Source organism: Colobus angolensis, unplaced genomic scaffold (assembly GCF_000951035.1).
Source record: "Colobus angolensis palliatus isolate OR3802 unplaced genomic scaffold, Cang.pa_1.0 Scaffold16, whole genome shotgun sequence".
In the NCBI taxonomy this organism is placed as follows: domain Eukaryota; kingdom Metazoa; phylum Chordata; class Mammalia; order Primates; family Cercopithecidae; genus Colobus; species Colobus angolensis.
Window position 1 is genome coordinate 12,898,615 of NW_012114710.1, and position 26,078 is coordinate 12,924,692.

Genomic DNA, 26,078 nt, shown 5'->3' on the forward strand with positions numbered 1-26,078 from the left:
CCACACATGTACACACACACCCACACGTGTACGCATACACACCCACACGTGTGCGCATACACACCCACACATGTACGCATACACACCCACACATGCACACACACACACCCACACATGCACGCATACACACCCACACATGCACGTATACACATCCACACATGTACGCACACACACCCACACATGTACACATACACACATAGTTGGGGATGAAGAGGTGTCAGAACACTACACTTGAATGACAAATCTACGTTGTCATGTTTTTCATTTATCTGATGGTATTACAGCAGTGGTTCCCACCTGATAGTACCATAAAACGAACTGTGGAACTTCTAATACATAGATTTCCAGCTCCATCCTAGGCTCAGGTGAACCTGAGTCTAGGGTCTTCAAATCAGAGTACTAAAATTTTTTAAAACTCCCAGGTAATTCTAAATTTGGCATAAGGGCCACTGAGTTACAAAAAAGAAGCTATCGTTTTTTGAAAATATTGCCCTGTAGTGACTCAGTTTATAAAAGGTGACACTCACAATAACCATTAGAGTTAGATGTTCCCATCTCCATTTTCTTTCCAACAAAAGGAAGCTTTTAGAGCTTAGGATGCAAAGCTAGTATCTGAGTCTAGATACGTCTGATTCAAAATTTGTACTTTTTATGGCACATCACACTAAAACTAAAAAGCTTTCATAACCGGGGCCACAAAGTGGCCACAGAAAGGAAGATTACAAAAAAACAGCACCTATGTTTTTGTTCAACCGGTAGCAATGTTTTGAAAACTGCACATGTATCTGTTGGACATCAGGGAATATCAGCAAGACAATACTTCCTAAAAATAGGCTTCTTGTAATAATATCTCACACGCATAGTTTTTCTTTTCTTTCTTTCTTTTTTTTTTTTTTTTTGGTGGAGGAGGATGTTTATGCAATATTTGTTATATCTTTTTAAATGTTTTTATTTATTATTATTAAATGTGTGTGTGCATGTGTGTACATACAAAGCCTCTCAAATTTAAAACTAAACTACAGCCTTCACCTAACTCCTAAAGGGATGAGAGCTTCATGCAGCCAATACAGGCTTCCAGCTAAAATGTCTCCTTCCTTATTCATCTATTTGGCCCTGGCTTGCTAGACAGAGCTGCTACTCCCAGGTACCTGAGTTAAAGAACCCTCTTATATCATAAAGGGAAAGTTTCAGCCTTGTTTGTGACCCCTGCTTTAAGACTTCCCAAATTTTAAAACTTAAACTTAGGAAGTAATTATAATAATGCATTTGAGTAACACTAGCCTAAGTGGTTCCATCAATCGTTTTATTAATTTAGGGTAAAAAGTTTGGCATCATTTCTATAGATGAGGAAACTGAGGCTCAAGGAAGAAAAGTGTGGGATGAGCTCAAAAGTCAGGGCAGGAATTATAGGCAGGTCACCTGCCTGCCAGCTCCCAGGCCCTTCCAAGGTTCTCTATTCTTCAGAAGCTTAAAACCCTCTGAGAAAGCGTATGCTCCTTCTGAGGGCACTAAGAATCATCACAGATATAACAGTAGGGCTATTTACTGATTAGTTAAAAAAAATTACCAGATACAGTGAAGCTGAGAGTAGGTCTAAAAAAGGTACCAATCATATTTTGAGGGGAGAAGGATTACTCATGATAATGTTTCTAATCTGCCATTACATCTGATATACTTAGACACAAAGGAAAATTGGATTTAAAGAGAAAAATGGTATTTTGTCAATGAAATTTAAAAGATTCAAACACTAAAATTTTTGTTTCTGTGCTAACGATTTTTAACACACAGACTTTTATTACTGATTTCACAATTTAATACTCTACAGAAAAGAGCTTCATATAGCCAATCAATCTTATGTTACTTAGAGAGTATCATAATCCATTATGTGTACCAACAGCCCATGAAGAAAACTCAAGTTTTTGACAGAAAAACAGTGGCTTTGATCTGTTCTTGACTATTGCTAATAGAACTCTGCAGCTGAAGATCCTCCCTCCTAACAACACCCTAACAAGTTAAACGCATTTCTAACTTCTTCAAAGAGCAAATTGCAAATTCTACTTTGATGAAACTTTTTTTCCCTAATTGTATTGAGGTACGACACACAAAAATTGGACATACTTATAGTGTACAATGCAATGTTTCCATACACACACAAACACACACACACACATTATAAAATGATTATCACAGTCAAGGTAATTAAAATACCCATTACCTCACACAGTTTCCTGGGGGGGTGGGGGTTGGTGAATATACTTAAGATCTGATCTCTAAGCAAATTTCAAGTATATGATACAGTATTATTAACTATAATCATTGTGCTGAGTATATTAGATCTTCCAAACTTATTCACCCATCATAACTGAAACAGTGTACCTTTGACCAACATCTCCCCATTTAATCCATCCCGATTCCCAAGCAACCATGATTCTGCTCTCTGCTTCCAGCTTTGACTTTTTAATACTATACATATAAGTAATATAATGCAGTATTTGTGTCTCTGTGCCTGGTTTCTTTCACATAGCATAATGCCCTTCAGGTTCATCCATGGTGTCTTACATGACAGGATTTCCTTCTTTTTCTAAGGCTGAATAATATTTCATGGTATATATAACATAATATATATTATATACAGCATGATATATAACATACTTCATATATATAATGTTATGTATGTAACATTTTCTTTATCCATCCATTGATGGACACTTAGGTTGTTTCCATATTTTGGCTATTATAAATAATGCTGCAATGAATGTGGAAGTGCAGATATCTCTTTGAGATACTGGTTTAATTTCCTTTGAATTTCCAAAGCGGGATTGTTGGATCATATGAAAGTTTTACTTTTAATTTTTTGGGTAATCTCTATACTGTTTTCCATAATGGCTGTACTAATCTACATTCTCACTAAAAGTGTGTAAGAGTTCCCTTTTCTCCACACTCTGGCCAGCACTTACTATCTTTTTGGTCTTTTTGCTATAGTTATCTTAATAGGTGAGGTGACATCGGTTTTGATCTGCATTTCCTGATGATTATGCAACATTTAGCATTGTTCATATACCTTTGATCATTTGCATTTCTTCTTTTGAGAAATGTCTATTAAGGATGGGGCTTTTGTGCATGATAATCTGTGCCTCAGCTTTCATAGAGCTACACAACTTTCAGCTTTCTCACTGGTTTGCCTTCCTTTGATTCAGTCATGTTCAGCATGCCTCATGATTAAATATCGAGCCACAATCTCTTTGCTGCCCACAATTGCTTATTCCCAGAGAAATCCATTTTCATTTCAACTATCACATATCACCTCCACTCAGATAGTTCTAAAATCTTTCTCTTCATTCCTAACTATTCTTCAAAGTGAATCTCAATTACTCTATCTAGAGACACCTCAAACTTCTCACTTGAAAAAAGGAATTCATATTGTCCTCTAATTGAATTTACTTTTAGCACTAATTCAGTCCTTAACCACATGCACTCACTAAACTGTTTCTTCAGCGTCTCGTGTATATAGCCTTGATGAAATAATTACATTTTCTAATGAGAAAAGTGCCCTCTTAAAATGAGTAGCTTTTGAGTGATTGAGCGAAGCACACTTTCCCAGCTACTCAAATGAGGTCACCTGACTTTAGGTACCATGAGAAAGGCTGCAGTTACCTCCAGATCACCCATGCACTCAAGCCGTGGCTATTTCACTTGGTCCCACACAGAATGGTAAACTACTTGAAAACCAGAACTGTGATTTATTCTCTCAGTATTTCCCACAGTGCTTAGAATAATAATTCATACATGTTATGGACTGAATTGTATCCCTTACAAAGGTCATATGTTGAAGTCCTAACTCTCAGTATTCCAGAATATGTCTGTATTTGGAGAAAGGGCCTTTAAAGAGGTAATAAGGGTAAAATGAAGTCTTATGGGTGGGACTTAATCCAATAAGACTGGTGTACATGTATGTTAAGAAGAGGAGATTGAGAAAACAGGGAGGCATGCACCCACAGGAAAGGCCAAGTGAGGACACAGCAAAAATGTGGCCATTTGCAAGCCAAGGAGACAGGCCTCAGAAGAATCAAACCTGCCAACACCTTGGTCTTGGCCATCCAGCCTCCAGAACTATGAGAAAGCTAAGTTTCTGTTGTTTAAACCACCCAGTCTCTGCTACTTTGTTATGGAAGCCCTAGGAAACTAACACAATGTTCAGCATTTATTTGCTAAATTGATGGGAATTTATGATGCTACTTTTATCACCTTCTCAGACTAGGTTGTTAAGGTAGATTCACAAAGATAGATTACTTGACATCATGGATTTCCCACTTGTGCTCTTAATTGATAACTAGTGCTAATATTCAGATAGAAATATATGTTAAATTTATTCCTTCAAGTAACATACTTTCATTAGAAGTCAAAGAATATTGAAAAGATAAAACTTACAACTAAAATAGCTACAGTGGCTTTCCCTTTGCATACCTGGTATATGTGTTAGAGGGGGACTGTGTAATATTTTCGGGTTAAAATACTTTTTGGAATCCTCTCTAAATCAAACTTAAATAGATCACTGCTTAACTCCTGAACAGAAAAGGGTTTCATGCAGTTGGTTTCTAGACATATGGTCTTCCTCATTGTGATTCACTTATTTGACCTTGAAAAGCTAAAGACAACAGCTATTAGAGGGGTGGACCCTGGAAATCATTACAGGGTCTTGAGCCACATTTGTAAATATTCAATAATTGCATATTGAGAACAGTACCTGTGGCCAAGGGCTTTGAAGATATTTGGATGTAATAACATATGTTTTATTAGGCAGAAAATATAACAATGGATATCGCCATGTTTGTAAATAATCAAATCTTAGTTAACCTAGCATATAAAATAAGATGTGAGTAATCTAATGGGTCAGAGTTAGAAGCTTTCAGAATCAGACCTGGGTTTAAGTTTTAGCTCTGCTACTTACTAGCCCTGTCATCCTGGGCAAACAGCATAGACCCAGTGAGTCTCCGGTCTATCATCTATAAAATAGGAATAAAAACAATAAAGCTCTGAGGACCATTGTGAGAAAAAATACACATACTTTGTATGTCTAGCCCACAGTAAGAATTCAAATAAGTGTTATATATTATTTAACTTAGTAATGCTGAACACGCTCTGCTTACTGAAATTATGTCTTCAGAGTGAATTATTTTTGGAATGATTATATAAATACTCACATAAGCTTTATAATGAAATTGGAGAAAGCAGTTAACATATGGCATGCACAAAGTAGATACATTTAGGAATTCACCAAATATTAGAAAGGAGCAAGGTATCACAGAAGTACTTTGGGGAACATAGTATGGTGAGACCACAATTTTGTAGAAACAACAACAAAAACCTAACAGAGGAACATAAAGCAGGGTGACTTGATTTAGGTAATATTGCTGTTCATCCAGAATATGCAAAAGCATACTGGTAGAACCAGCAGGCAGTAATGACATGCACAGTTATGATACCAGTTTTTTTCCATTCAACATGAAACAGATTAGGTCAAAGTATGTGTAGTCTTTGTAGGGAAGAAAAAACATCTTATTCCCCATTTTTTAAATTTTAAGACAATGGCAGAATATTATTTATAGATTTTATTTATCAGTATTTTTCTAGATATTTTAATCCAAAGATAAAAAGACATATTTTTGTGTTGCTCTTCCTCTCATTTTTTTTTCTGAGCTAGAGTCAACCTGTTAAAAGATCATTCCAATATTTATTCAGATCTTTTAGGTAAACTACTGAGACTATCAATCTCTACATGATATTTCTGTGTTCTTATTCAGAATTCTTAAACTATAGGAATAGTTCAATATTATAGGTGATGATTAATTTTGAAATTTAGGCAATTTACACAGAATGCCACAGGCTTAAAAAACAAAAAAAAAATTATACACTGAGTATATATGATATACATTGCACACACACACACATATACATTTAAGGAAGTACAATTCAATTCCAGGAATGTTTAATTAATCTATGAGCACTTAGGCAACTACTCTCATAGTGAGATATTCTCTGGAGATTGTGAGTCCATTGAGAATGGGATGATGTTTTTTTTTCATCCAGGGCATCAGTGACTAACACTATGTCAATAGCATTATTGAATGAATGCCAGAATATGAGAATAAATGAATGACTGCATTTCACAATCCCTATTTTTAAGAAGCATATAATCTAGGAAAAACTAAAACTGTGTAAATGCAATGTGTGTTCTGTATGTGAACTTCTCAAGTTATCTATATTGTGCTTGAGAAGCTCATTTTCCATCTCCAATCAACCACAAACCAGTATTTTACAGAATACAATGAAAATATATTACTAGAAAACTGAAGGAAAAAACACAAAGACATATAACGAAACATAAAATTATTCTCTAAAATTGTTGTGGAAATCTCAATTCTTGTTTCAAAACAGCAACCAACAGGCTACAGAATGTATTTTAAGCAGCACCACTTTTTACTATCACTATGAACAATGTGATGGGAGAACACCCCACTTAACACATGGGTAAATTAAATAAAAGCACTTGAAAAGTTCCATTAAGATTAGTTTAGAAAAATCTGCTGGGAAAATTTATCATTTTTTTCCTGTACTTTCCAGAATTTTACAGTGATTCACTCAAGTGAGAAGGAAAAAAAAATAAAAGAAAGAAAAGAAGGAAGGACCCCAAATGGTTCTTTCCAACAAACTAGTCATCCTGGCAACTCTGCAGGACTCAAAAGGAGAATGTACTTTACATCTTGTTTTCTCTAGAAAGGCTCCACAGTATCAAACACTCTCCTTATGGTAAGTAAGAAACCCAAACCACCTCAGTGATAATGTCATAAGCATAGTTCTCATTTCCATTTTTTTTCCTTTGTAAATAACTAACATTCTTTTGTTTTGTGGCTGGAAATAATTTACAACTGTATGAGGGACTGATCTCTCAGCTCTGTTCCTGTGTAATTCTGTTTTTATGTTATAGGTTTCAAGCAATTTTCACCTATGAATGATACATTACTAAAAATGTGTTACTATTTGCACTCAGAAGCTAATATACATATATGTGCCGAAAATATTAAGAAATCATTATAACACATTTTAAATGTAATGAAACAGTATAGTAAGTTTTTAAAGTGAATGTTCAAAATGTCATGCCCACACCAGGAAAATATTGTATGAAATGCAATTTCATAGTATAAATCCTAGTGGTTAGATTCTAAAGTCACCATGAAAGATACTTCTAAAAATTCCTTCAATATAATACTTATACATGATTTTATATGTTTCACATCATCTTTAAGTAAACCTAACACAGCCAGTTTTTCTACTAATGTTAGATAAAAAGATAAAATCCTTTAGATGAATACTAGCTGAAGTGCTAGGCTTGTTTTTTTTGTTTTGTTTTGTTTTTGTTTTTGTTTTACCAAAAATATAAATTAAGTCTATGAATTCATATAAATTAAAAGTACATACAATTCTACAATATTACAGTAAAACAAGCACAAAAAGGTGTATGGAAATACACATGATTCAAAATAGCAATGAAAAGAAAGTGAAAAAAGAACCAATTAAAATATTCACAATGGGTCATGACAAAGTACATTATTACAATGGAATGCTGTATAACCATTAAAATCCCAACACCTGTTGTGAGGGTTGGATATAAAAAAAGGAAATCTATGACATAATATAATTTACTTAAATGTAATATATATCACGCATCTTTAAGGGACAAGGAGACATAGTATCAAATAAATTTGCTAGCTGGGAACAGTGGCTCACACTTGTTATACCAGTGCTTTGGGGGGCTGAGGTGGGAGAATCGCTTGAGGCCAGGAGTTCAAGACGAGCCTGAGCAACACAGTGAGACCCTGTCTCTACAAAAGATAAAATAAAAAATCTGCTCGTCATGGTGGCACACACCTGTAGCCCCAGCTACTCGAGATGCTAAAGCAAGAGTATCCCTTAAGGTCAGGAGTTCAAGGTTACAATGAGGTATGATCATGCCACGCTGCACTCCAGACTAGATGACAGTGAGACTTGGAAAAAAAGAAAAAAAGGAAAATGAATGAAAGCTACTCCTCTAATTAGGCAACTAAATACCTAATACCATTTTCTAAAGCTGTTAATAAGCAATTGATTTCTCCACACACACTCATACTCATACTCACAAGGGTATATTCCCCTTACATACAGAGATACACCTTGAAAGACCTATACTGGGAATACTGACATATGCTTAGCTCTAAAACATCAAATAAAGATAGATGATGGATCAAAATCACATGCTCATATTTCCCCATCAAATTATCATAAGTGATTCATAAGTTTTAGTCAAAGATACTAAATCAATTTAGCCTCAAAGACTATACACGGATTATTTAATATTCTATAAACTTGAAGTATTTCTTTCTATTCATGTTATTTTACATATAGTCTTGAAAAGCTGATTCGACTTCACTCACCTCATGATGGGTCACATTTTGCAGCTGGAAATGCATAGGAAGGTTAATCCTCTGATTTAATAGAAAATAAGATACTATCTTAACCCTGAACTTTACTTTTACTTGTGAAATGTATCACCATCAGTCCCTTCTGCACTGTAAGCTCCATTCTTAGACATTTTATAATGCCTTGTGACACACAAAAGGATTAAAAAAATGAATTTTCATGAAATATTTATTGGATAAATACATTAAAAGATTCATGAAATAATGTGAAGCTAATGCATTTCTTAAATTAATATAAACAATATACTCATAGTTTGTGAACTGGTAAATGAGTAAATGCCATAAACCAGTGATTATTCAACCTTAAAAATACAATTGTCATCCCATCACCCCATTAAAACTAGGAATCTATTTTCAAGTCCTTTAATTTTACACTCACAAACTATTTGCAAAATAGCCCAAGAAACTGTTAAAATACATCACCAAGATCATCTTTTAAACAAATATTAATCCTATTTGTTCAAGCTTTAATTAAGGTAGACAGAAAAGTATATCTACCCTTTTCAAGCAACAAATGTCAAAACTGTTGTGGTTTAGTCAACAATTAAAATTATTTTAAGATACTCTTATTTTCAAATAGTTAAAATTCTTAGCAAAAACTGCATGAAGGAAATGATTTTTAAATTTGTTTAGTCTTAGGACACTTTCTTTTAATGAAAATCTATATAAAATATCCTAAATTAGATATAAGTAGTAACTTCTGCCTTAAAATTACTTTTTAATTTACACTTGTGAAACTCTATTTTAAAGTTAATCAATACCTGAAATGACGTTGCTTTGATGAACACAAAGCTTTGTATCTGGAGTCCATAGATCATTACAGCTATCCTATATCAGTCTCAGCATCCAGTGTATTTATTTTGTTTAGTGTACTGTATTTTGAAAATTCCTATCAATATAATTAAGTATTTGTAAATGATAACAGTTTAGCTGTTTATGATGACCATTAAAATCTCATGATATACTACACTAATACTGTTAGAGAAGCTCAAACGAGTAAAACTAGAAAACTTTGGTTTCAGGTTGAATCATAAGAATATACAATATTTTGAACTGGTTATCATAAATGTAATAAGAAGCACCGAAAATTATATAACAAGTACTGGGATTTTCAAACTATTCCAAATAAATGACTAAAATTAAATTAAGAGGATCTACAGAACTCCCAGGCTACACTATTACCTTCCAATGCAATTGACAGAGATAAGTTCTTTCCATGACATTTACTAGGTAAGCAGACTGAGTCACTTCACCTCTGAGATTAAATGTCAACATTGGGAACAGAACAGAGAACTCAGAAACAAATTCACACACCTAGAGTGAACGCATTTTTGACAAAGGTGCCAAGAACATGCATTGGGGAAAGGACAGTCTCTTCAACAAATGGTGCTGGGAAAACTCGATACCCATGCGCACCCATGCGCAAAAGAATGAAACTAGACCACCATCTCTTCCATACACAAAAATCAAATGAGTATGGATCACAGGCTTAAATCTAAGACCTCCAACTATGAAACTACTACAACAAAATATTGGGGAAACTCTCCAGGACAATGGTCTGGGCAAAAAATTATTGAGTAATACCCTACGAGCATAGGAATTAAAGCAAAAATGGACATATGGGATCACATCAAGTTAAAAAGCTTCTGCATAGCAAAGGAAACAATCAACAAAGTGAGGAGACAACCCACAGGTTGGAAGAAAATTGCACACTGCCCATCAGACAAAAGATTAATAACCAGAATTTATAAGGAGCTCAAACAACTCTATAGGAAGGAATCTAATAATCTGATTTTAAAAATGGACAAAAGATTTGAATAGACATTTCTCAAATGAAGAAAACAGGCATATAAAAAGGTGCTCAGCATCACCGATCATCAGAGAAATGCACATTGAAATGACAATGAGATATCATCTCATCCCAGTTAAAATGACTTGCATCCAAAAGTCAGGCAATAACAAATGCTGGCGAGGATATGGAATAAAAGGGAACCCTTGTATACTGTTGGTGGGAATGTAAATTAGTACAACCACTATGGAAAATGGTTTGGAGTTTCCTCAAAAAAACTAAAAATAAAGCTACAATATAATCCAGAAATCCCACTCCTGGGTATATACCCAAAAGAAAGAAAATTAATGTATCAAAGAGATAGCTGCACTCCTATGTTTGTTACAGCACTGTTCACAACAGCCAAGATTTGGAAGCAACCGAAGTATCCATCAACAGATAAATGGAGGATAAAGAAAACGTACTATCTACTACACAATGGAGTGCTGTTCAGTCACAAAAATGAATGAGTTCCAGTCACTGGCAATAACATGGATGGAACTAGAGGTCACTATGTTACACGAAGACAGGCACAGAAAAATCAACATTGCATATTCTCACTTATTTGTGGGATCTAAACATCGAAACAATTGAACTCACGGAGATAGAGAGTGGAAGCATGATTACAAAAGGTTGGGAAGGGTGGCAGGGAGGTGGGGATGATTAATGGGTTCAAAAAATGGAAAGACTGAATAAGACCTAGTATTTGATAGCACAACAAGGTGACTATAATCAATAATAATTTAATTGTACACATTTAAAGAATACTAAAGAGTATCACTGGATTGTTTGTAACACAAAGGATAAATGCTTGAGGGGATGGAGAAACCATTTTCCATTATGTGATTGTTATGCAATGCCTGCCTGTATCAAAACATCTCATGGACCTCATAAATATATATATACCTATCATGTACCCACAATATTAAAAATTAATAAATAAAAATAAATTTCAACATTCAGAAATGAAGCAGTGAGGATAAAATTAAAATGTATATGAAAATTTTTTGAATGATAAAGCCCTCTACAAACGTAGGGTAACTCTGTTAAGACAAATTATCACTTCAGTAAACGTACTCTCTTAGCAGTTACGTCCTTTCTCCTTCATGCTGGAGAAATTGTTTCCCTTTTCACATTTTTAGAGATAACTATCATGAATTGTGGTGAAAGATTCTCAAATATCTTTTTTTTTTTTTTTTTTGCAGTTTCTACCTACGTCCTATTAAAGAGTGTATACAGAGATACTGGAACTATCTAGAAAAGAGTTCAAGTGCAGTAAACCAACAGTGAGGAACTAATTCACTAATTAATTAATTCAAAAAGGTTTATTGAGTGCTTCCTAGGTGCCAGGCACTGTCTAGGTACTGGAAAACATCAATAAGATAAACCATATTGTCATAAAGCTACCACCTCATGGGAGAGGAAGTCATCAAACAAGAAAGCAAACAAACAGAAAAGAGTGAAATAAAATTTCCGCTATTCATAAATAATCCAAAATAAGTTTCATACTTAGATATAGTCTCGTCTCCAGGAGCTCAATGGATGGAGATGAAGTGGAAGTAGAAAAAGCAAGCAATGGTTTGGAGGACAACACCTGATACGTGCTAAATATTAAATAAATGTTGGTTTTTTGGGTGGTTGTTAATATTTTTATTATCAACATTCATCTCAAAAATGTAAATAGGATATGAAAATAGAATGTTAGAAGTTGTAGGACTATCTTCTTTGTATAAAAATCAAGACCTAAAAATAGGTAAACATGTCTTTAACGCCATATTAGAAAACGTGTGAGACTCAGAAGAAACTGGTTTTATAAGAAGAGAAGAATGTGGGGAAGAAAATGAGACTAAGTAGATTGTGGGGTCATAGTATACAAGCCTCTTGATTTTCCACATTTATGGACTTCAAAAATGCAGGAAACAGATAGCTAGATAAGGATTTTCTATTACATTTTCAAATAACTTCTGAAACTAAGTTGGTATTCAATTAGTGTTAAATCTGTTAGCAAATTTACATGTTAAGTATATCATTCTTTTTTTAAAATAGTGAGTGATTCTCTGCAAGGCCATGGATAGCTCTCATTAAATTAGGTGTTAGGCAAATACCACTATTATAGAAGCCTATCCTATGAAGATGTCATCAATTTCTGACAATTGCATTACTTCCCTACCTCCAGGGCCAAATAACAAATGAGAGATTGAAAAAGCAAATTTGGTAAAAGTGGCCATCTTGCTTCTGAAGAACAATAAGTATCAAGATAAATTTAATATTTCTTAGTCAACGGGATCATATTTTGTGGTAACTTTTTTGGCAAAAATGAACTTCAATGGATTTCTATTTAGGCTTTAATAAAAAGTGAAAGCTGAAATTGAAACGATCAGAGAGTATTTAAAAAATATATCTTGGATAATCTCTCTTAAGGAACAAATGCCAAAAAGAGTTTGAAAACATGACATAGCCCTGAAGCCTCTATGAACACTATATTTGCACTGTCCTATGTGATAGCCACTGGCCCATGAGCTCCTGAAATGTGGCTGGTTCTATGCTGTTAAGCATACGATAGAAACTAGATATCAAATACTTAGCACAAAACACAGAATATTTTAAAAGTAATTTTATATTGGTTACATGTTAAAATAATTTTTGATACATTGAGTTACATAAAATAATTATGAAAATTAATTTCAGCTGTTTCACTTTTTAACTTTTTAAATATGTTTTTTAGAAAATTTACAGCTACATATGTGGCCAGCTTGCATGACTTGCATTGTTTCTTTTGAACAGTGATCTAGAGAAAACTTGGGTCATGGCTACTGTTGACCTCCTTCCTTCTCTTCCATTTCCTTTCTCCCCTCTTCCACTCTTCCCTTTTTCTTCTTTTCCCCCACTTGAGTTGTACCAACGTCCAGGGGGAAGACTAGAATAGGGAAAAAGACCTAGCAATTCTGAAATAAAAAGACTGCATACATGATGAAATGGGTTCAGAATAAAACAAAATATTTTCATATTATTGGTTCACCAATCTACTTTAAATTATCAATAAAGCTATATCATTAGAGCCATTGTAAAAAATCTAAAAGCATAGGTATCTTCTAAATTCATTTTATATATTGTATAATACTTAACAGTTTCTAGTAAGTTTATTTGAAGTTTTGAGTAATCTCAACATATTCCAGGATAAACTTCATTCTCCCAAACAATAGACTATATATTAAAGCATAAAATAAGGATAAATACAAAGGTGCAAACTCATGTTAATTGTACCTCTACCCTGACCCTCTCTTATTTTCCTCAAAATTTCACCATTTACTTTCATCTTCCAGTTTTTTTTCCAGACAATTTGCTCTAAATCTTTTTGTTGCTGTTGTTTCTCTCACTTGGCCCCCTTTACTTTTTCGACACACCTCTTGTCTGCACTGTCATACATTCCTGACTCTGGAATACAGTGGAACGAGAGTAATACCTAATCTCCCAACCTGAGAACTCACCAAGTCACTAGAAAGGGGAGAAAGAAAATGCATGGCTAGTTTCTTCAAGTGCCTTAATAACCTAAAGAACTACAAGCAATCATCTTTACTTTTCTTAATACTCAAAACTTTATGCATGGTCACTTTTCACATGCGGCATTTCCTTTTCCAGAAAACTGTTTACTCATGATGGTAAGACCAATGCTTTCTGCTTTTTAAAAAATATTTTTTATTTGTTTGAGATGGAGTCTCGCTCTGTCGCCAGGCTGGAGTGCAGCGGTGCAATCTCGGCTCACTGCAACCTCTGCCTCCCAGGTTCAAGCGATTCTCCTTCCTCAGCCTCCCAAGTAGCTGGGACTACAGGCACATGCCACCACACCCAAAGTAAAGTTTTGTATTTTTAGTAGAGATGGGGTTTCACGATGGTGGCCCAAGACACGGTGACTTACCTATAACAGATCCATGCCAAATATTGTCTAAATATACAAACAATTGCTGAAATTCTCACTCATTATGGCCACAGAAGAAACATTTTGGAAGACTCCGAAAAGAGGGGCTAGAATCAGAATCAACTGCACTACAGTTTTAAATGTAAGCATTGTGTGTTTTTAACTTGCTGTGCATAGGGAGCTATTGTGAGGGCATTAATTATGTGAACCTGTCTATTTTATTGGACAAGCGATGCTGACCTACTGATGTACCAATCAAGGTATCTCCTTTTTTCCATCTTTTGAACAAGATACAGTAGTCCACATTCAAGTTGTGAAGCCAAAAACTCCTGGGTTCAGATCTTTGCTCAGCCATTTCGTAGCACTAAGACATTTAACAAGTCAACTGTCTGATCCTCCCTTTTCTCCTAAATATTATTATCTATGATAATATACTCTCATAGTGTTGCAAAGATGAGGCTCTGACTAAGCACTTCTCAGTCAGTCTGGTCCAGAATGTTGATTCACAAATAGAATAATATCTCAGCAGAGCAGCAGCAACAGAATTAGCAGTAAATACAGCTATCTATCTGCTATCTGGACTTCTGATGTTAACAAAAATGTATTAACAAATACTCTGTAGCTTTCCTTTCAATCTGAATCATTCACTGTTATACTTGATTATAGGAGCCTATATTCATTTCCTTGGTTTTGATAAGAGAATTCCTTACAAAGGGTTGCACTGCTGTATACACTGCAGAATTTATTTCTGTACTCACTGAAAATTCTTTTCAAATGCAAGCAAGATACATACATACATTACATATCTATAGCTTTCTTCAAAATGTTCCAAATACAGGACTAAAGTCCTAGAAGTCACAAATGAAAAAACAAAATCTATTTTGGTCTTAGTTGATTGTAAAGCTCTAAAAATGTCATTGATACTTTTGACACATTTATAGTTTTCCTTTCCACCTTCTCACCTGTCGTCTTGTTACAGGTTTTTAAAATCACATTTTCAAAATTACACTTTTAATACTGAGCTTCACCTCACAATATCTTAACTTCTCAACATCAGCAGTGTCCCCCTTTCTTAGCCACATGCTTTACCATACTATAAAATTTATTCACCATTTGAAGATGTTCCACTGTCAAACGCTGGAAATACAATATTCTTTTCTGACCAAACCCATCCATCCTTGCACTGCTCTCATTCTATTAAAATTAGTGAGCCTGCTATTCATCCCGCTCTTCAGGCTCTCAAACCTTACCAGCTCTTATTCTGTTCACATCGTGGAGCTGCCCTTGCTCTCTTTCTCAGCCCAGATTTATTTATGTCTTCATATTCACTTCCTCTGGAAAGCTCATCACTTTGTTTCATACAAAGTGGATGCCTTGCTAGTCTCTAACCAAGTAATCCTCAGCTGTTTCCTTAACCCATTCAGATTACAGGCTGTTAACTGTTGCTGGAGAAGTGATGTAACTGTGTTGACTAAAGCGACAACAAATACTAATTTTGCCAAGTTCCTCATTATGGCTCTAGAACCTTTTCTATACTTCATGCTGATTCCCTACTACACTTTCCTAGCTCCTATGTTCATACCAGTTAACCTCAACTGAGGACTTCATATACAATTATCTGAGAAGACTGAAGTCACCATTGGATGGCAAACTCTTTGCAGTCAGCGTTGTTATCAGTTTTATTTACCACAGAATCCTCACCCTCCAGCACAATATTTATCAAGAAAACGCTCAAAAAATATATGTTGAAGAAATAATGAGTTACTTAGTTTAACGAATGAACTGATTCAATTCTCTTCCTCTTTTGAGATGTAACCAGCCTCTCCTTGTGCTGCTACCAATCACATCAACCTTCTTAGAATATTCTGAAATTGACCCTGAAAAATCATTTTCCTTTCTATTATACCTCCACCTCTTCCTGCAAGAGGATTCTATCCTGAACAACATAACTATGCATTCACATTTCCCTTATTGTGGCTTTAAAAATAGCCTTCCTTCAATAATATCACTTCCACAGGTAATATTTCATTCCCACAGTTTAACATTAAACTTCATTTTGTCTTTGTCTCCATATCTTCAAGATCCCAGATGACCTTAAACATGGGCAATTGGACTTCTACTTTCGTTTAACCTCAATAAACATATTTTTGTCTCAATGGCAACTAAAAGACTACTCAACTTTCTTTATGAAAAAAATTCAAATAGATGGAATACTCGAAAGAATAATGCAATAAAACCAGCATAAGCACTCCCTGATTTAAAGTTGGTTAACAAATGATTATTTATTTTACATACACACATACACAACTACACACACAAACACACACTCCCTCCCTCACTCCTTTGATGACTCTAAGAAATTCAGTTGTGGGCCAGGCACAGTGGTTCACGCCTGTAATCCCAGCACTTTGGGAGGCTGAGGCAGGTGGTCACAAGGTCAGGAGTTTGAGACCAGCCTGGTCAACACGGTGAAACCCCATCTCACTAAAAATACAAAAAATAGCCGGGCATGTTGGCACACGCCTGTAATCCTAGCTACTCAGGAGGCTGAGGCAGGGGAATTGTTTGAACCTGGTAGGCGGAGGTTGCAGTGAGCCAAAATCGTGCCACTGCACTCTAGCCTGGACAAAAGAGCAAGACTCTGTCTCAAAAAAAAAAAAAGGAAAGAAAGAAAGAAAATTCAGTTGCATATATCACTGCATTTATCGCAAATAATTCAGCACTTTTCTCCTAACACCATCTATTTTCTAGCCCATAAGAAAAATGTCCCAATTCTACCAAAATTTGACTTTTTATAGACCACGTTTTAAAAAAGTGAAATAAAATAAAACTTCAAGCACTGCATTTGTTTGTCTTTAGTCTTTTTTAATCTGGAAAAATCCCTCCCCAGTGGCACTGACTTTTTACAAGTCTAGGCCACAGGGCTGATATGTATCTTCAATGTAGAATACCTCACCTTATGTATTTGTCTCACTATTTCCTCATGGTTTAGTTTAACTGGTCCTTTCTCTGAATTTTTCTGTAAACTGGAAGTTACATCTAACCAGGTTTTATTAGATTCAGGTTAGACATTCTAGAAACAATATTTCACAAATGGCACTTAGCCTTCATATGGCATCTCGTCAAGAGGCTCATGGTGTCAGGTGGTGTATTGATGATGTTGGGTTAAATCATTCAGTCACTTAAAATGACCTGCAGATGCAATTAATACTTGAGCACTATGAGAATATGTTATTCACTGAAATAATTTTAATTGATGATTTTATCACTTGTTGATCACCTTTGACTGAATCACTTACTTCACTGAGAGTTACAAACAGTAATTTTCTAATTCTCATATTTCTTACACTTAACTCACATTATTTTGTGAAAATCTGTCCCTCATCAACCAAGAAAGGCAGGTTAATCATTTAATTATTTCAATGTAATTATTAATTGTCATTTTTCTTTTTTATATTTTTTTCTTCAGAGTATCATTACGCACTCATGGATTTTACTTTACTCACTGTTTACAATTTGTTATACTCACTCTTGAAATTCAAACTGATTTAAATTACACAACTGGAAGGCCCTTCAAGCTAGCACTTGTTTACAACGATACAGCCTTATTTGTCTTTGACCATTTCCTTACTTTCTGGCACAATGAGTTCTCCCAGGCTCATCTTGTGTTTTTTCTGCCCAGACTTAGAATCAGCCAGTTCTAGGTTAAGGAAGACTAAAGGGCTCTTATTCTCTTGAATGGGGAATGATATTAAGAAGTCATGTTTTGTGCACTAGATGTGTTCATTGCTTCCTGAAAGACATTGCTTTGAAGATTTTTCAGTAGACATAGCTAGTAAATATATTTATTTTTAAAGCTTTATAGTGTATTTTATTATCTAAGAGTTTAGCCCTCTTTTTTCTTTCTCAGAATATTCTCTGCTATGTTTGCATATAAATATAAATTTTAAATCAATTTAGCTAGTTCCAGAAAAACTTCCTACTGGTCTTCCTATTTAGATCATGTTATCACCATACACACACACATACACACACACAGTACACACATACACACATGACGCATACAATCCTGGGAACAACAGCCCTCTTTATGATGCTGCCACATCATATTGAGGATCATCAATCACATTCATTTAGTTTCTTTTAAAAATTCATGGATTTTAATGGCACATTACAAAGCTTTTATCTCAGGCCTTACCTTCTTTTGAGCCTATGCAGCATTAGCTCTGCTGAACAATATTTATACACACACACACACACAGACACAGCACACACACTTCTGAGCTTCAGTGGCTATCATTCTATTTTTCTGCCTTTTATCAGCCCCTTTTACATTCACTCAAAAAAAAGATGTTCCCAAATTTCTACCTGTGCAGGACTTATTCCCACTTAAAGAGTTTTAATGTAGATGATACTATCATATCTCCTTCTAGCCTTAAGTGTGCTTCCCAGTTCAATACCTGAATTTCCATTGCACATTGGTCATTTAATCCAGAAGTTAATGTCAGAACTTCAAATTACTATGTTCACAATTGAATCATTTTCCCACCTCCAACCACAATCAGGCTTTCCCAGAGATATTACTTTCTCTTGTTTTGTTTTATACCACCTGTTTTCAAGATATCCAGATTCCTAAATTCAAAAGCAGTATTTAACCCTCACTATACTTTGACCTCAAAATCCAGTGATTTTATGAACTTGTGGACTTATGACCAAGTCTTTAAAATCCGTCTCATCATGTTCATTAACACTGCTTCCACTATAGCTTATGTCTCCTATTCTACATTGAAAATATTCACTTCTTCAAGTTCTAAGGAAACTAATGATGAAACACTTTCTTGCATATCTGAAGAGGCAACTAAACACAGAATTCTCAAATAATATATTAAACACTCATATGTGTTTTATGTTACTAACTTAAAATGAGCTTGATAAATGTCATATCCAAATACGTGTAACAGTAAAATTGTGAGGTGGTATGATGTTGATGGTGAGATGTTGGTAGACAGACAAGACACCTATATTTATAGAACTCTGTGTTATGAAAGAATTAGCTGTTCAGCTTTCCTTGCACAAAAGACTAATTTTCCACATCATACTACAAAAGCTTCAAGGGTAGAGATTACATTTCGTATTCAGAAAGTCAATGTTGAATGTGTTTCCCAGGCTCTCTGCAAAGCAACTAAGGGCAGAGAACTGTCTCTTCTGACCCAACCACAGAGCGACAGTGGTAACTCACAAATGTGATGTTATGCATTGGCTCTCTTCAGAAAACCTGTCTTGGAGAGATGTGTGATGACATGGTCATAGGAAGGTCCTTTCAGGATCAGTTAACAGTATCTGTGTGGGGCAATTTTCTTTTGTTTCTGCTCAAAGCACTCACTAGCGAAAAGCACTCACTATTGAAAACTTGCCAAACTACAGACATTTTAAGGAATGTATCAAGAATAAATATATAACAGTTGTTTTATATTAGGAAAACCAAAACAAACAAACAAAAATCCTCTCCACAAATGAAGCATCTCTGTGTAGAAGAAAACACATGAGGTGTCAGTTAAGACTTCCTGTATGTCAAATTTCCCTTTACCACCTATGGAGCTCTGAGCTCCAAGTCTCAGTTTCCTCCAACATATAAAATAATATTATTATCTAATCATGGAGGGGAAGTACAAATGGAATTGCATTCATTTGACACATCAATTTCTTTCCCTCTCATCTTGATTTAATGAAAACATAGCCGTTCCTTACTCCCACCTGTTAATAATTTCTGAAATGACTCAGAAATGTCTTGCTCCTCTTATTATTTAGCATATGGCTATCAAAATGTGCATAAACATTTTCTCTAAACACATGGATTATGTATGAATGCAATTAATTCCCACTCTGAAGTCTGGGGAAGAATTTGACCATATTATTCTAAGCAAAAAGTATATTAGTGAGTTAAATGGAATTTTGCCAAATATATTTATGCACAGAAAATCCCTAGTATTTTGTGATATAAGAGCACTGAGTGATGCATGTTATTGTATCTTTCAGAAGACCAGTGCAAGACTTCCACGTTCTACTCCACAACTTTCCTCTCCATTTAGATTTTTACGTGATCAAATAAATAACTCTTAGAGTCTTGACCCCAGCTGAGGAGTCTGCAAGGACAGTCCAGAAAATATAAATCCTAAATACTATAACTGAAGTCCTCCAACTGCCATCTCTGTGGCTACAAATGGATAGAAAAAGACATTAAACCAATGCCTCTTTATTTTCCGGGACTCAGTCCCAGAAAAATAGCAAGAAAATTCAAAACTAACAAACAAAAATAATTTTAAATGTACAGAAGAATTTAGAAAAACACAAAGTCAATCTTCCACAAGGTAAGTTTGATATTTAACATAAGTCTAACAAAAGAAAACAAAATTACCAATGTATGATGGAAAATCTAAAAGCAATGAGGATAAGCAAAACTACTAAAGTTGGCAGCAGCTGTGTTATATCCATATAGTCTGCACATCAAAATTTAATAATAAAAGGGTGATGACAAGTATAATTATGTAAACTTGTTAACAGTGTAACTTGCTATTGATACATTCAGAAATCAGGTTTACTTACATGTTATTGAATATTGTTTTCAAACTCATGATGTAGCAAAACAAACTTTTTATTGCCAATAAAATGAAAGTTTATGTTGCCTGCCAATTATTGAACAGAAATTTATTAAATCAAAGAATCATACTGAATTATGGAAATAGGATCTTTACAAGCATTTGTACAAGTCACTGGTAGTAGATAGTAATAGTAATAAGAGAATAATAACAATTACTGCAGATTGATAAGGACCTTTTTAAACATGTTATTATTTACTTTCTGGAAGTCCATAAAAATGTGAAGAATAAAATTAATCATTACTTCAGGTTTTCATAGCAAAACACAGAATTGTCATAATGACAGTATGATAAAAGAAGTAAAGAAATAACTATTTTAAAATCTCAGCTAATCATTATTTAAAAATAAAGATTTCATGTGTGATAAGACTAGCTGTACAGCAAACCCCGTGACATGCAGTTTAGCCATGTAACAAAACTGTACATGTATCCCTTGAAACTAAAAGTTGGAAAGAAAAAATAAAAATAACTAAAATAAAAATTAAAGTTTCAAAAGTCAGAGAGAAAAATCAATTGTAATTGAAATATGTTTCTCAAATTTGTTCTTAATATTCAATCTTACATATCCACCTCACTTCTCTTCTACTTCCATAATGGAGCTTTTTGAAGACTTGAAATGTAGTTATATCAATGAATGCCCTGCTTAGTTGCTTACACTCTCAGTAAACAGTAAACAAAATACGACCACACTTTTACTGGGGTAGAGTTGCAAAAATGCAACAGACATATACTTCTCACTGGAATTTCTATATACTTACTACTGGCTCTTAAAATAAGTAAATACGGCATTTAAGAAACAGCTATCCAAATATTTCACATTTCTTTTAACTAGGAAGAAAATGTTTTGCATATCAAATTATTTTTCTAATTAATAATTTTTATATTCTGAAGGCATCATTTGTTTGTATTATTATAGTAGCTCTTTCAGCCACTAGACTTTCATACAAATTAGAGAAAATAAACCAACTATCATTTTTAAGAAAGGTAATGCATCTATTATGGCTAAGGATGTGTCTTTATAATTGTATGCTTGGAACTTTCACCCCTTGTATATACACCACCACAGTGTGGCTATTTGATGCATGTTAAGAAAAAAATTAGGGTGCTACATGATTGTTTATGTCCATGAAAAATACATATAAAAATAATTAAGTGTTAATCTTCAATGATGAAAAGTTATTCATTTAAATATTATTCGACAGACCACACACTCAAGACAGAATTCCAACTAGAACTTTCTTTATATCGATTGAGAAAGACATTGCAAAATCAATTTAGTAATCCAAGATTTTAAACAATACCCACATTTTGTTATCCCACAGAAAGACCTAGAAAATTTAATAGGTTTTCATTTTGTGATTATTTCTTTGTCACAGTTTAGACTGTAAAATGTTTGAGGTCAGATAGTGATCCAATGCCAATTTAATTTGTGGGTCTTCTTTCCCTTGGTCCCTACCTTTACCCTGGAAACCCTCTCCTTACAGCATACAAATGTTTTTTCCCTCTTTCTCTCTCAGTAAGCAGTTGAAAAGATCTGCACAATCAAATTGATGTAAATCCTTGTGGATTTGTATTTTTTGAGAAATGTATTTTTTCCATGAGAAGCCAGTAGGCGGTGCTAAATGTAGGATACTACCTTCAACAATTTTAAATCAAAAACTAAACAGGTGGCCAATTTAAGAGTTGTAGAATTCCCAGTATGACTCACACAGGAAGAAATTTGAAAATTTTGAATGTAATAGGCAGAAATGTAATACAAGTATACAATATAATCAAAAATGAATCTTAAATAAATGAAAACATAGATAACTAAAGGTTCTTAAAATGGTCTTAAGTTACAGAAATTAAAGCCCAACTACCTCTTTGTCCTCACATTAAAATCGTCTTTGGTCCCATTAATGGTTTCAATCTCATTGGGAAAGATCATACAATACAGCTAGTGTTTTGCCCAATCTTAAGACACAAACTACCTCTACCTTAGGGCAGCAACTGATTCTCTTAATGAAAATACAGGTTCGATCACTCAAGCTCTTTCTTGCTTGCTTGCTCTGTCTCTCTCTCTCTTAAAAGAACTAAATGACTTATAATACATAAAACATACAAAAATATATTATACACATAAATTGTCTTGCTTTTAATAAATGAGTACTTCTATGTACATACATTGTTATAATTAAAATGATTTTTAAAATCACAGAATGTTGCAAATGGCTTTTTTAATGTTTTATGTTAGCTGTTTGAACCATATGAAAGACTGTATTTTAGTAATTAGCTCACTATACAAAAATAAGAAAATCCTAATTTCAGGCTTAGTGCCATCATATTGGCTTCAAATCTTAGAACTATACGCATCAAGATATCAAATATGGTGTCCACAGACAGTGACATAAACTATCTTCTTTATATAAATGCAACAGGATTTCTTCACAGAGAAAAGCTACTGTGAGAACAAAATACCTCACATGCAATGAAATGTCCAAAGACTTTTGAGATACTTGCATGAGTTGTGAACAAAAAATATATATAGCTTTCCAGATATTACACTAACTTTTAATCTTCTACAGATAAATGGCCCTTTGCACTCCTTACTTTTTGACCACAAAGAATAAAAAATAAGGCATAAAACTTTTCATTCCACAAACTGAGGTTACAGACAGTGAAATATTTGCTTGAAAAAGCCAGTTAATGTTATAAACCCCTTTGTCATGGGCCCCTCTGTATGTTGGAGTCAGTTTTTATTTATGTAGTTCCCCGGAAGAAAACTTCATCCGAGAGGTAAAAAGTTGTTTCATTTGCCTTATGTTTATTTTACAGAATCCAAAGTATATACACATGATAATGTAAAGCTAAGCTTTTCATTTAAGGGGGGAAAAGGTAAGAAAATCAAAGTATTTAAATAATGGTGACTCCAGATTTTAAGATGTATGCCTTTACGAAATTTATTTGGACAGAAAAATTTCCAGCAGATTCTGTCACAGTGTTAAATACAGAAAAGGCTTTTTATTGCGAACTGGTCCATCTCTGAAAAGTAATGCTAAATTATATTGAAAACATGTAACAGGATAATCATAAAATATAATAGAATATATTCAACACTGAGTATTTCAATGCTGCCAACACACGAAATCATCACCTCTATCACCAACCCCTCACTCCTGCCCTGTACACAGTTCTCAGGGGAAAACCTTTAGAGCCAGTATCAGGTAGTTAAAAAGAGAGAAAACTCTCCCTCTAATAAAATTTAAATAAGGGGCATTTTTATACCTTAGAGCTGTAGGGTCATTACTGCAAACTAACAGCGTCGACCTCAACATTAAATCCAAGTGACCGTCTTATAAGAAACTATTTCCCCATTCCCTGGAAGACGACACCAGCAGGCACTTAAAACCAACGCAACACAACAGGCATAAAGAAAAGATCCAAAGACAGCACCACTAAGAAAGCAAAGCCCTTTGGAAAAGCAAAATAGGCTGGGAAAGACCTACTGCGTCGTTTACTCATTGCGAAGAGGAGCAGGAGTTGAGCGTGCGGGGGCCGGTGCCATCCTCAAGGCTCTGGAAATGTCTCGAGCTCCGGCCCGCGTGGCCTGGAGCCAGTCCCTCCGGAAGATGCGGTCTCTGCCGCTTCTTCCCCCATCTCCCGGTGCTCTGGGGGTCCCCTCTAGCCGGCCCGACGGCCCGCGCCACGTACACGGTCCTCGCCCCTCCTGCTGTGCAAGTGGCCCTCGGAGAACTTACAGGGCCCGCCGGCCACCAAGTGCCCGGCCAGCGCCGCCCGCAGCGCAGACGCCACCCGCCCCGCCGGGAGACGACCTAGGCGCAGCTCACGGGGAGGGGGAGGGGGGATGGAGGTGGGGGGAGGGGACTGTATTTTGCGTACATCCAGAAAAGGATTCTGAAGCCGGGAACGGACTTTGGTTTTCCCTGGCTCCCGGCGCGGCTCTCCCCACCTCGGTTGCGGAGATGCGCGCGCGCAAACACAGACACACACACACACACACTCACACTCACACTCACATTTCTTTGCTAGGACCAGTGTTGCCACTGCACACCCGGGAAACGCCTCCAAGGGGACCAAGTACCTGCTCTCTGCGAGCTGCTCAGCTGTTCACTTCATCCTCCGTTGACAAGGAAACCAAACCGCACTTCTTTTTTTTTTTTTTTTTTTTTTTTTTTTTTCCAGAAAAACCTTCCACTGCCATCATTTGAAAATTGATTTACGGGGAGGGAAGGGGAGAAATAAGGGACAATATAGATATAGATATCAGGATATCTATCATAAAATTATCTCGGTTTTTTAAAAAAGTCAAATGTGCAAAAGTCATAGTTAATTTAAAGGAGGAAAAAAGTATTTTGCTTAAAAATGATCCCAGTCACCAGCTGTAAGAAAAGTTTCATGTTATCAATGGGTATCAAAAACAGGAGGGAAAAATCGAATTTATTCTCACCGGCTTCCAAAAAGGGCACAAAAATATAAAATTAATGTCTTTGCTCAGTGGTTTGCACCAGTATTGCAAGACCACAAACTTGTAAACACTGCTGTAAAATCCCACCTATACAAAAATGTTATCAGAAAAAGAGTATGCAAAAAAAAAGAGTTAGAAACATGCTTTTTTATTTTTACAAAGGAAAAAAATAGGCACCATACTTCACATCGCTTTATCCATAAAACCAGTTGCACATTTTGCTGGACTTGGGAGACGCTCCCAGCGGGCACGGTCGCCGCGGACTCCGAGACACAGCGCCTTGTCTACAGAACGATCGCATGCTAGAAAAACTTGGATTCAGGAAAAGGCTCAAAATCATGCTCCTCCAGCTTTCCCAAATATAAACAATAATCAAAGAAGTGGAAAAAAAGAAAAAAAAACAAAAACAAAAAAAACAAAAAACCAAAAAAAAGGACAAAAAAAAAGAATAGGACAAGAATGCCACTGAGAAGGTACTCACCGAGCGGGAGTAAAATGTTGTAATAAAAATGAGATTTAGTATAAAATACAGTATGGCGGTGGAAGAAGGAATGAAGCGCGTTTTTTTCCTCGCAGTCTCTGCCTCAGGCACTGACACGTGACTCGGAGCCAGGCTGACTTGCAGGCAGCGGGGAAGGACCGAGGCTGCGAGGGGGGAAGCCCACGGAGCCCAACTCTGGCTGGCGAGGCGGCGGCGGCG

The 26,078-nt window shown here is 35.3% G+C and overlaps 1 protein-coding gene across 5 annotated transcripts in view; it reads right to left on the reverse strand.

Annotated features, from left to right (window-relative positions):
• RALYL (RALY RNA binding protein-like) overlaps positions 1 to 26,078 on the reverse strand; it is a 727,213-nt gene extending 701,135 nt beyond the window's left edge. For 2 of the 5 annotated variants that reach the window (XM_011937114.1, XM_011937116.1), the window contains exon 1: positions 25,860 to 26,078. Coding sequence is in view for 1 of the 5 variants with exons in the window: in XM_011937113.1 (XP_011792503.1) it covers positions 24,399 to 24,414 (16 nt within the window). In the remaining 4 variants the exon portion in view is untranslated. Of the gene's footprint in view, positions 1 to 24,398; positions 24,546 to 24,994 lie in introns of those variants that run through there. The other 3 variants (XM_011937117.1, XM_011937115.1, XM_011937113.1) reach the window with 2 other exon arrangements.